The sequence below is a fragment of the Lytechinus variegatus genome, chromosome 10, assembly GCF_018143015.1.
Source record: "Lytechinus variegatus isolate NC3 chromosome 10, Lvar_3.0, whole genome shotgun sequence".
NCBI lineage: Eukaryota > Metazoa > Echinodermata > Echinoidea > Temnopleuroida > Toxopneustidae > Lytechinus > Lytechinus variegatus.
In genome coordinates, this window is record NC_054749.1 from 28,004,820 (window position 1) to 28,018,540 (window position 13,721).

Genomic DNA, 13,721 nt, shown 5'->3' on the forward strand with positions numbered 1-13,721 from the left:
ATATCCCTACTGTTTGTGATTTATGTAACAATTTGGCTATCCATACTTAAACCACAACTTTAAACCTGAGTTTAAGTTAAGCCCGACTTCAGAATACGGGCTAATGAAAACATTCTCCTGATACCTGTTAAGAACTCTTTCTAGGCAAAAGAAGGTTACTACCCATGTTATCACTCCAAAATCAAGTTTATTCTATAAAGCTGTCATAAAAATTTTTGAGAAAGTTTTAACAGCCTAGAGACGATGTGTCCTTCTCCCATTTCCTCTACTTGCATGCACGAATCTTTTGAAAATGTGCCTTCAAAGAGTAGTCCACTCCTTATTCTCACAGAAAGAGGGGTGAATGCAAACCTTACCAGCGTACTCTGGCAACCATGTCATACCTAGGCATACCTAAGTTTAATTTGGATATGAATCATAATTTATGAGACACTCACTGACAAATGTGATTCACTGTACGGTTTGCAATATAATCATTCCAGCTAAGCATTAGAAATAATTCAGCTTGTATTAAGTAAAAGGAGCACTACATAAAGAACAAAACAGACATGTATAGAACTTTATGCATCACTTGTGACTAACTAATTAACATTGAGAGAAAGCCTAGGCCTCTCCCATTAGAATATCACATTTCATTGGAAATTCAAGTTCCCAGACAACTTGGCAGAAAATAGAAAACAAATTACTAGTAAATTTTTTCATCTTAAATATCGGTAGCATCCAATTGCCATTATCTAAATATGTAAAACTCTTTGGCAAGAATACATCTTATGAGACATAGGATTATCAACATCCTCAGAATGATTTGCTACCACCATCTACTAGACTAGTCCCTCATGGCTTGAAGTCCCATTACCTCTTCTACTGAAAAGTACTCGTGGATTTAACCCCTATTTGCATTTTTGGGTGTATTGTTGCTCTTCCTATTAATAAGTAGCTGGTACTCCTTAGAGTCTCTCATAGCTGGGTGAATCATTACCCCTCCTATTAACCTTCAATCTTTGATTGTTAACCCTACTCCTTAGAGTCTCTCATAGCTGGGTGAATCATTACCCCTCCTACCAACCATCTATCTTGGATTGAAACCCCTATTCCATAGAGTCTCTCATAGCTGGGTGAATCATTACCCCTCCTGCCAACCAGCAATCTTGGATTGTTAACCCTACTCCTTAGAGTCTGTCATAAATAGGTGAATCATTACCCCTCCTACCAACCATCGATCTTGGACTGTTACCCCTATTCCTTAGAGTCTCTCATAGCTGGGTGATTCATTACCCCTCCTACCAACCAGCAATCTTGGATTGTTACCCCTAATCCATAGAGTCTCATAAATGGGTGAATCATTACCCCTCCTACCAACCATCGATCTTGGATTATTACCCCCATCAACCATCAGCCTTTCAAAGTCCCTCATAGCTTGGTGTCTCATTAGCCCTCCTGCCCGCCATCAGTCTTGGTTTGTTACCCCCGCTTCCTTTACTCTGCTTCCTAGCCATAGTATCCCTGCAGTGCAAAGAGAAGAGGTATTAATACATGTAATATCAAGGATACAAACAAATCAAAAGTATACTACATTCTATTTCTAGTATCTTTACAATATGTAACAAGCATATATGTATATTGATTAAATTATATTAGATTATTCCTGATAGATTTTAGGAAAAATATATTACATAGAAATTAATTCTAAGCAGGCTTTCTGCATTACAATGGCCTTGCAAAAGAATCAGATGAAATAGTTGCAGAGGAAGCACATCATAGGGTCGTGTAATCCAAAGACCCTGACAAGTGTTTTATGAAGTTTACATATGACTTTATGCAAGACTGGAACATGGTCTTACGAGTTAGGTCAGCTACGTAGGGATATATCATATAGCACAAGAAAGGATCACCAGTCATGGAAAAAGTCATTTGTATCAAACATACAGACAGCTTCATGACACATCTACCGAGAATGATAAAGTACATCATTGTATACTCACCCAAAGAATGGTATCAAAGATATCAGTGTTTCTTTGCTTGGTGTCTCTGTAAGTTCGAGGGAGTTCTGTACACAAAAATTGATCACCAGTCGTAGATAGTGCTGCAACTTTTTCCTCCTTTCTTCAACAAATTTTGTGTCCTATGAAATCACAAAACAGATTATAATACATGTAGTTCATTGACTAGTGTGAGATCCAAATTCCTATATTAATACTACATGAATTTGTAATACTAAATACAGATCGAAGCTGAATATAAAGGTCTTATGTACGATGTGATTCAACTGTTCTTAAGTTAAAATTGAAAATATATAAATGTGGACAACATCATTACCTTTATAACAAAAACTTCTATGTAAAGTATACTTTTGTGCCAATTTGAATGTGATAAGATTTATAGTTATTCTCTGTTACAACATTCATAGCAACTGGGCAAATTTGTTAAGCTCTTCATTCATTTCATTGGTAAACTCTTACTTTGCAAGTACTTTATCAAATACCCCTTGCGATCAATAAAGAATTGCAAAGCCATAGCCATAATCAATACCTTGGGTATTACTACCTGTACAGCTAAAAATATATATACATTTTGGTGAGGAAATCAGTATTTTCAAAGAAATATTACCAAAGAACATACAGCATATGAAACTGAAACTTTAAAAATCAGTATTTTGCAAGAAACCATCAATATCATTCTTATTTTTCATACTGAAATTCAGTACTACTACGCAGCTCAGCATGTACGTCTTACAAAGAGTTGTGATTGAACCGATCAATCACAACTATGGACGGCCAGCAACATCAACATCTAAAACGCATGTTGGTTCGAATTATTTTCTAGATATGCTGTATATTCATGCACTCATCCTTTTCTTGCAAGTGCAGTGCGCTTTATATTTGCTTACAAAAGACATTGAGGTAATTTTCAGAGATACGAATGACTGGATCAATTGTAACTCTTTGTAAGACAGGGCCCTGAAATATTTCATAAACTGAACTTGTACAACTACTTTATTTTGTTGCTGACAAGAACTGGGTGGTTCCTGTAAGCCTATGAGAATGACGACTATCCATATTCAACAGGTTAAAAAATTTGATCACTGAAGAAATGCCCAGTAAGAGTCCTCTTAATCATTATGCTATTTTGGACTCAAAACAGCATTTATCATGCCCCCCTTTTTGTGTTGTTTTAGGTTGTCTTCTCATCTGTTTGAAATTCTTTGTCTTAGCTTTGTTCATTTTTCAAGTATCTGTTTATCTAAATTTAGATGTTTGTAATATTGCATCTATGTTGTAGGGCCTTCAAGGACAATAGCATAACTGTTGATAGTAAATAAATATGTGAATGAATGACTGACTGAATAAATGAATGAATAAATAAATATGCATACAGAAGTAATTACCTTGTTACCAACAGCTTTCTTGGGAGGGAATTCAAAAGTGTTGATGACAGCATTAGATTTCTTCATCTTTATGTGGAGTTCACGGAACTGAGAATATCGACGATAAACATTCCATTCATCATCTCGGATTCGAACATATATCTGAACAGGACAAGAGACAATGACAAGGAAAAGGAAAAAGACAATGAAATGATGTACAGCAGACCTCGCGATGGACCTACTTGGAGATCAACATAGAAGCAGACAGGATTGGATTTCCCTTCTGTCAAAGAATATAAGGGTCATGTCATTAGCTTGGGATTACTGATTGATCGATAGATGAGGTTTAACGACACTACCAACACATTGCGTCATATAAGGTTTAAAGTTTTATTAAATGGTAGGAATTGTTATCTTAATGTTATTTATATCCTACATAAATATAAATCCTGGATACTGATTGGTATAAATAGCATCATGTGACCAAACATATTCTCACTACATGTATTTTGCAATGATGTTGAAAATGAAACACCCATTGAAAAAAAATTTACTATTCCATGACATCAATGATGGAATAGTGCACTGTTCCATCATTGACATCACAGATCATGATCTCTCGGCCCCCCTGGTCAGCGAGGTGACTATTCCGGGAAAGTCCTGTGAAGGGACGGTGCAGGCACAAATCAGCGCAAGGAAAGGTAGATCAGTCAACTAAGCGCGTTATCTATAATTTGGTTCAGATTTTAAAAATGATGAACTGCAGGTACAAGACCTAGATTATAAAGACCTATTGTTCTAACTTATTAATGTAGGACATAAAGGCCTTTATTTCGAAAGTATAGAACAAATTATTCATCCTCAGTTGTACTAACAAAATGACTAAAATAGTAATGCCAGTCCAACTTCAGATAAATAACTCCTGCTATACTAACTCAAAGCCTGGTATATTTGTATAATATATGATCTATGGATTGAATTACAAAAAGCTACCTACTTCAACAGGAAAACAATCCCTTGTATTTTTAGTCTTTGACCCCACACTACATAACACTATGAATGAGTTGATACCATGCACGGATGAATTAATAGATTGTTAAACTAAAGCCTCTGCACTCCTTCAGCCCAGAGGCATTTATAATCAAGGTATACACGGAACTGCCATGGTTTGATGAGGTTTTCTCTCTCCTTTGGTATAGAGGAGAGAGAGAGAGAGAAAGCTGGAAGAATGTGAGGAATAGAAGAGGTGGTGCTCATGTACGGATATAGACCTACCTGGTATACATGGAAAGCGTCTTTACCCTTTCCTCTTAAAAAAGCTGATGGAATCCATAGATTGATAAGGGCTCTAGTTGCAGGTGCTAATGAGGCTCTGCAGATTGAGAACAAGAAGGAACAATGACAGATCAAACAGGTAGGTACCAAGTAACATAAAGTGACAATATTTTGAAACAGAGTCAGAGAAGTAGACAAATTCACAGTTGGTAGAGCAGTGTCCCTAAAATAACAATAATAAGGATAGTGTGATTTCATAAAGGGCAAATACTGTTCGAAGACGCTCATGGCACTAGCCCAGCAACATTTCCTTTGTTAATACGCAGAAAAACTATAAATATCTACATGTATGTAAACAATATCTACAAATAGATCTTAAATTACAAAATACAAGTACAAATAGCAACTTCCTGATGGGTTCAACACAGATTTTGATACACTAGTAACTTTTGGCTGTTATTCCTGTAGTAGGAATGGATGCAAAATTTGATGCAAGAGAAAGCACAAAAATTCAATGATCAATATTGGGATGGGGGGGGGGGATGTTGACATAATGCATTTTTTTCACTTTTCACTTTGTAAGTTTGGCAAACAGGCCCTCTGTCCCCCCCCCCCTCCCCCAATCAGCATCTGTGGATATTAGCAGCTAACTCAACAATTTTGTAGGACAAAAGAACTGTCTAAACCAAGTATGAAACTGAAACAATCTGTAATCATATGCATCACATCGAAAGCTACCAGGGGAGCGTTTCATCAACATTTTTGTCCGACAAGTTGTCAGATCTGACAACTTTCCCTGATTCTGATTGGCTGACAGGTACTGTTACTATGGCAATTGTCGGATAAAACAAGACTTGTCGGATAAAATCCTTTCATGAAACACTCCCCAGAATACAGACTTACGTTTCTGAATCTGGTGAGTTGAGTTCTGAATCCGATTTGTCTTCAGGTAACGGTCCTCTAAGATCGATCAATTCATCTCTCAATACCTTGATAAGAGAATCTTTAGCCTTCAGCTGTCTTGTAAGATAGTCATTGAACTCCATCAGCTCACCGTGCATCTCAGCTACCTGGATCAACTTGTGTTCATACTGCTCAGCTTGTTCACTTACAGTGAAAATATAAAAATGAGAATTAATAATAATAATCATATTTGCTTATAAAGCATTTTGCACTCACTTTATCAGAAGTCTCTACTAAAGCATTCTACAATAAATGCAGCATATTACCCTTGCTTTAGCAGAGCACACTGTAAAAAAAAACCCTTGATTTTACAGAAAAAAGAAGATTTTGTAGAAATCAATAAGAGAATCATTCTGTAAATTCATAAAACAGGAATTTTTCTGCAATTTAACATGTCTGTTTAAAAAGGGGAAAGGGTATTTTGTTAAAGGAAATTTGTAAGGTTCCATACACCAAATACCAATTTCCTATAAGATTATGCAATCTGGTAAGATTACAGGTGTTCTCAAGACTCTGCTGCAGGAACTTCTTTTATTTTAAGGATAAATTTTCTAACAGTGCAACTATTGAGCACACACTGCATTTCAAGGAAGAGATTCCTGCCAGGTCCCAATTTACCTAACTTGGGTTGAGTGCAGCACAATATATGTAAATTTCTTGCAGAAGGAAATTGAAGCCGGAATACAATTTGAACCAATGGCCCACTAATTAAGGATGGGTAGGGAGTCAGTAATACTACATCATAAAGTCTCCTTGAGAAATTCTTCATTATTTCAGTTATTTTCATCAGTTCATCTTCACCATCATCACCATCATTCCCATCCTTATCATTATGAACTGACATTTAAAACCATTCTGCTTTTAAAATGTATTAAAAAATGTGATGAGTTTGACCTGTTATTAAAGATAATCTATACATTATACAGATTTATTTTATAACAAAAAAGAACTGTAAGTCTTTAATATCCTGACATTTTATTTCAGGGGCCCGTTCAGTAAGCTGTTTGTAAGTTACATGTATATCCAACTTTATAAGTGACTAGTGACCCTTTCTTGCACTTAATGAGATATCCCAATTTTGCCAGTTCAACATATTTGGTGGCATATTTACTTCAAATTTAAGTAAATTTAGAAAATACTGAATTTCCATTCAATGAAAATGTTAATCTAAGAAGAACGGATTTCAACTGTAGCAAATGGGAATAAAATGATAGAGAATCTGATTTGTTGTTAATTGGTTTTTAACAGAGCTCTCATTCAAAAAAGAATATATGCGCCAATCAAATTACCTGATCATATCACTACAATGTTTTTTCATTTTCATCATTTTCAATAGATAAAGCAATATATTTTAACAGAATTTGAGAAATATAAGGCCGTTAATTGGATAGAAATTTCATAAGCTCACACAAGCTTTGTTACATTTAAAATGCACTGTAGATATCAACTCTTCGCTTTAAAAAGGCAAAATCTTGCTGGTGCCCAGGTCAGCATATTGAACCACACTGAATCACTTTGGCAACCTAGGCAACTCAGAAGTTGCTTGGAAGATCTTAACTATGTGCGCATTCAAGGGTAAATTATACCATGGGTATAACTTTAATTTGGTAATGAGTAACTTTAACAGCCAGCTTCATCGATCACTCTCCTAGAGGCCATTTCATATAAAGCTGTTTGAAGTGAAGCATGAATGGTCTTATGAAACCACCCAGGTCCATTCTCGACCTTCAGTGCCTGACTATTTGATTCATCATAAAGACTTCAAATACAACCAGCAGACAAGTTCTTGTCCTGTTGCACATATATGTACAGTCATATTGTTCATAATCGGTTAGCTCTGAGCATATGCAGTAATACACAATACACGTCAAAAGAAAGAGAGAAGGAAACAAAATTCCTCTTGTTTTCTTTCCCTCGTAGCATCTGTGGCTGGTTATGTGCATCACAAATTGGTCTTCACTCTCATATGAGAAACCACCCAGGAATACCTGCCTACTCATCTGTCACATCAACAGAAGATTCCAGAAAGACATGGAAATATATACAGACTTTTTCATGCTCTGTAGGGAAAGGAAGTGTCATACCTGTAATCTATAAGATTCTGTTTAGGTTCCGGTATTGCTGGTTGAGTATCCTCCGGTCTGAAACCTGGCAGCCCTATATGGAGACAAGGGGGGAGTGAAAGGAAATCTTACTAAATCCATCTCATGGTCATATACCAAGTCAATGCATTATTATCCCTTATCAGACAGAGATTTCAGGTACATTTAAAACTCAAATTTTTCATCACAGTAAAGAAAGCCTAATGATTATCTCAGCATAAACCTATACTACATACTATTAACTTGTTTGTTAGAAAGATACTCTTAGGCCATGTGGAGCGTTGTGGCCAAGTGGATTAGTCTCCAGACTTTGAAACAAAGGGTCATGGGGTCAAATTCCAGCCATGGCGTAATTTCCTTCGGCAAGAAATTTATCCACATTGTGCTGCACTCGACCCAGGTGAGGTGAATGGGTATCCAGTAGGATTTAGCTACAGCCGGAATAAGAATATGATACAAAGTATCAACGCGCAATTGACTATATGCACATAGTAACTGCGCTATATAACTGGGCATATTATTATTATTATATATAATATTTAATATTTTCCATATTTTCCAAGCAAAATTAGTATGCTGTCCCACATATGCTTTTTTGTGTTAGTGATCATCAGAATTATTGATTTTGAGCTAAGATTTCATGATTTTACAAAGATAAGTTTATATCCATGTACCAGATCTAGATGTATGACAATATTTTGAAATTAACCTGGATTTAAAGGACTTTCTAATGAAATAATGTTTGCTGCAACTACATGTACTATCTTTTACCTTTAAATTAGGAATTTGTGAGGAGTATTCCCCCCCCCTCACTCTGTCGATGCGGCAGAGGTGGAGAGATGATAAGGGCCAGATTTCAACCAATGGCCGCATGATCACGCCCAGAACTGGCAAAAAATCACCCTACATGATGGCCCTGACATCATCAAGGGACCTGCAGAGTTGATTTTTCCCGAAATATACACTGTAATATCATTTCTATAATTAGGTACAGTATCAAATTACAAATATGCCGATTGATCATATTACCATTTTGCTATAAATTACTATTAAGATCTAAATGAATATTGGTTAAATACTCGTAAGTATTGATAACACAAATGTCCTCTCCGAGCCAAATTTTCAACGGCTTTAATTTCATATCTTTATGTGACTTTTTTAAGGTCAAATAGTTGCCAGAGTGGAAGTAAAAATCTGTGACATAATTATGCACGATGTTTATTGAACTGTTACAAGTCAAATAGGTCTCTCTACATCAAAAGAGATAACAATGATAATAAACATCATAGCGTATACCACATTATGATTATGATGTCTCTATGCACTTCTGAAAGACTTGGATATTATTACCCTACATGTAGCTTTAGCTAGGCAGCCACAACAATTTACAGTGCTCACACATTTTACAGAATAAATTCCTGCCAGTACCCATTTACCTCACCTTGGTCGAGTGCTGCACAATGTGATTCAATTTCTTGCTGAAGGAAATTCCACCATGGCTGGGATTTGAAACCACGACCCTCTGCTTCAAAGTTCGGAGTCTAATCCACTGGACCACAACCCTCCACACAGACAGGCATAGGGACCAGTGTAATCTGAACAAGCAACCCCTTATCAACCTAAAGATTGGATGGATATATTAAACATACCTTCAATTGCTCCAGTAGACCCTTCTCTTCTTAGCATCTGAACAGCAGCTACATACTTCTTCAACTGATTCTTCAGGAGTTCATTTTCCCTGTCAAGTCAAACCATCAATGCACTCAGATTAGACATCACTATCAACATCTGGGGCCCGTTTCACAAAGGACTTACAACTGTTGTAACTTTGTCATTACGGCAACTACCATGGAAACAGGGCTCAGCAGCCAATCAAAATCAAGGTTCCCATGGTAGTTGCCGTAATGGCAAAGTTACAACAGTTGTAAAGTCCTTTGTGAAATGGGCCCCAGGGGGGCGTTTCATAACGCTGTTCATTTCGTTGTAAGATGGGGCCTTGGAGGCCATTTCATTAAAATTTGTTTGTAATTTAACCATATCTTAACTGGGCTATTTCAGACCAGGATATACTGGGGTGATCAATTTGACCCCCCTCAGATCTCGGCCGCTGATCGCCGCAAAAATTTGCACGCACGTAGAGCCGGATATAAACTACAAGACTATAGTAAATTTTTCAAAAAATTGTTATATTTTTTTATCAATCAATTATGCAAAATTGCCCTAACTTTGTTTTTTTTTGTGTATGTTCTGCCTTTAACTCAATTTATGTAGCTAGTAAAATGCCAAATTTTGATGAGAGTATCAATTTTGACATTTCTAAAAATAATATCTACAAAAAAATGCAAAAATATGATTAATTTCTCATATATTTTATAGTTTTTCTATGTTTTTTCAAACCTTAGTGTTTTATTGTTTTTTTTCTGATGAAATTTGTGAGGGACCCTTTTTGCGATCATAAATAGCATAAAATAAATCCATTTAAACCAACAAAAGTAAAAATAATCATACATTTATGATTTTGGGTTGAAAATCACAATTTGCATTGACTTTGGGTCTGCATGCACTTACAAAATGTTGCGTTATTTCGGAACCGTGTACCTAGATGTCACAAATTTGGTCTCAGAAGATGCGCAAGACTTGAAAGTGTAAAGTCTGTTAGCGGCGCGGTCAAAAATGTTACAAAACAGTGAAGTTACAAAATTTGTGGAGGGGGGGGGGGTCAAATTGACCCCCAGTTCATTAAGGGTTAAGCATAACTTTACAAATGACTGGTACCCTGTCTTGGTTTGAATGATGTATCCCAATGTACATGTACAGTAGCTGCAGTATGTAACTTTAGAAAAAGCTTTATGAAACACCATACATATTTACTATTCGCAAGGTACATCCCTCAGCAATTAGACTAAAATTCTTTTTCAATCGTATGTAGAATAAGAGCATTGTCGATTAAAAGCCTTGCTCATTGACAGAGGGGACCGAACCCCAGGCATTTGGATGTCTAGTCAGATGTCTTAGACCACTCAGCCACGGTGGTGACATGAAAATGCTACGTGCATTCTTGGTAAAAAAAATACACAAAAATGTTAGTAGACAAACTGATTTTAGATGACATAAGTCAATTCCATAAAATGATCAACCTTTTTGTACGTCCGACCCCTCAAGTTTTTTCTCAAGTTTTACTTCACTTCATAAACTGACCAAGTCATGGCCCTTAGAGAACATTACAGACTGTCAAAAGAACAAGAAATCAGAGACAGAAAATTTCATTAAGGCCCCACATGTAGGGGGTCGGATGTACATATTTTATGGAATTGCCCAATAGGATTAATCCACGTGGGGTGAGACTGAAAAGAAACAAGACAAAATAGATAATTTACCAGACTATTTTGAATAGAAAAGAAATCTGTAACTATTCTTTCCACTTAGTAATCACATTGAGTAAATCCTTACACTCGTCCTTATCTTTACCGTTCATACCTTGTGAGAGCCTGTACTTGTGAGTCTAATTTCTCTTGCATGTCAGAACCTTTGACCCTCAGTTCTTCTAGTTGACCCCTGAGAGAAGCCGAGTGTTCCATCTCGCTATCTAACAGTGCACGTAGTGATCTGAAAATGAAAATAAGTAATCAACGCAGATCCATAAAGCACAGGAATATAATGTCACAAGTACCATCTACATGTATATCTACTGTTTGGTATTCTACACATCATTGACCAGAAAAATGTCATTAAAACCATTTTGCATTTTAATTTCACAACAGCATCACTATGAAGGACTAATTCAATACTCTTTTGGAATGCCATTTATGAAGTATGGAAATTTGTCGAGAGAATTGACATTAATCACTCTGATCTTTTAAAGGTCAAGTCCACCCCAGAAAAGGGTTGATTTGAATCAACATAGAAAAATAAATAAGCATAAAGCTGAAAATTTTTATTTTATAAAATTGGATGTATAATAAGAAAGTTAATGACATTTTAAAGTTGTGCTTCTTTTTTTTACAACAGTTATATGCACAACTCAGTGATATTATGCAAATGAGAGATTCAATGATGTCACTCACAATTTCTGTTGTTTTTAATGTTTGATTTCATATAGAATATTTCAATTTTACAGATTTTACAATTAGGACCCTCTTCATTGAACCATAAAGAGCTATTATGTTCAAGGATGAATAAAACTTTGTTTCACAAGACAATGAGGAAAAAATGAAAATATTTCAATTCATATAATAAAATACAAAAGAAATAGGGAGTGGATGATGTCAACGATCCCCTCATTTCAGGGGCGACGATCCATTTTTCAGATTGGGGGGGCAAAATCATGAATTAACTTTCCAAAAGGCGCTCGATCACACAAACAAACTCTCTCACACACACACACACACATTTGCATATACATATTATATGACTCATGAGAAAGAGACACATATCTCACCAACAAATTAATGCGAGCGCGAAGCGCGAGCTTAAAATTTCTTTATATTCTGACCTTTTTTTTTTGTCCTCATCAGAGGTATTTATTACATTAAAATCAATAATCAAACACATACAATAAATACAATTACTTTCATATTTCACGACCTTTTGATTTCATTATACTGTTTTTTCTGATATTTTTTTATATTGTTACTCTTTTACATTGAAATCAATAAACAAAACACAAACGATATATATATAATTAGTTTCACATTTCACAGGCTTTTGATTTCGTTGTACTGTTTTTCTGTTAGTTTTATCTTATTACTCTTTTCAAGAAATCTTAAATTAATGACTAATTCTCTCTTGAAATCTGACAACATAGAAAAATAACTGAATTTTTTTTAAGTGAACTGAGCCAACATATAGACTCTATAAATCGTATATTGTGCGAAAACCAAAATTACATTAAGAAAAGCCATGTTTTCATTTTCAACATCGTGGCCAATCAATAGTGTTTTCTCATTAATCTGAATATTCACATTAAACTGGATCTTGATAAAATACCGTAGTTTTTGCCAAAATAAATTCACATGTGGACAATACAACAAAACATGATCTAAAGTTTCAATTTGTTTACAATGGTTACAAGTCATGTCTGATGTGATATTCCATCGAACTAAATTCTCTTTGTACGGCAAAATCCGATGCAGCAATTTGAAATTATATTGTTTAACTCTGTTATTAAATAATTTTCCAAACTTAAATTTTAGCAATTTACTCCAATCATAATCTTCTGCAAGTGATAGACTGTCTTGCCAAAAATATAACACCGTTGGGTGTAAATTCTTTTTTATATCTACAAAATATGTGTAGAATTGCTTTGTTTTTGATACTGTAATGTCAATTGAATCACCAGTTTTAATTTGAATAAATTTGTCGTTTTGCGTTGGTTGATCTTCGTGATTTTCAAGCTGAGCAGTGTTCAATTTATCGAACCAATATTTTGGAAAAGCAGTTTTAAATTTTAGCATATTGAAATAAGATACAAAGAGAATTCATCGACAGTAAGTCTGTAATACTTTCGGAGTTTTTCCATGAACCATTTTCAATTAAATGGTGTACTTTAACTATACCCTTATCGTACCATTTTCTGAAATACAGTAACTTGTTTTCATGTTTTATATTTGAATTATTCCATATGATTTCATTTTCAAATTGAGTTACTTCGAATATATTAAGATAGTGAAGTTCAGCCCATGAAGTAAGTAAGTGTGTATAAAATGTAGGTAATGAATATTTTTTGCATAATTTGATCATGTCTATAGGAGAACAGTTACATTGAATAGATAAAGGTATACCGCCTAATTTATGTAACCAAAACTCACAAATATATATCCATGGTGGTTCATCACCTCTTACAATTTTTGGTAACCAAGAAAGTGTGAGTGATTTCAATCTAGAATCTATATCAATCATACCCAAACCACCATATTGGGGTGAATTAATAATGTAAGCTCTTTTCACTTTTTCTCTTTTAGAATTCCATAAAAATGAATGAATTATTTTATTAAGTTCTTTGATATAATTTTTGGGCA

The 13,721-nt window shown here is 35.1% G+C and overlaps 1 protein-coding gene across 1 annotated transcript in view; it reads right to left on the reverse strand.

The window, feature by feature from the left end:
* Positions 1 to 224: 224 nt before the first annotated feature.
* The window catches only part of LOC121422673 (sorting nexin-29-like), a 35,832-nt gene continuing 22,335 nt past the window's right edge, over positions 225 to 13,721 (reverse strand). The window contains exons 11-18 of the mRNA XM_041617835.1: positions 11,182 to 11,310; positions 9,354 to 9,442; positions 7,687 to 7,759; positions 5,543 to 5,746; positions 4,640 to 4,736; positions 3,386 to 3,526; positions 1,983 to 2,122; positions 225 to 1,503 (exon numbers count right to left, since the gene is read on the reverse strand). Of these exons, the coding sequence (XP_041473769.1) occupies positions 1,401 to 1,503; positions 1,983 to 2,122; positions 3,386 to 3,526; positions 4,640 to 4,736; positions 5,543 to 5,746; positions 7,687 to 7,759; positions 9,354 to 9,442; positions 11,182 to 11,310 (976 nt within the window). The 3' untranslated portion in view covers positions 225 to 1,400. The remainder of the gene's footprint in view (positions 1,504 to 1,982; positions 2,123 to 3,385; positions 3,527 to 4,639; positions 4,737 to 5,542; positions 5,747 to 7,686; positions 7,760 to 9,353; positions 9,443 to 11,181; positions 11,311 to 13,721) is intronic.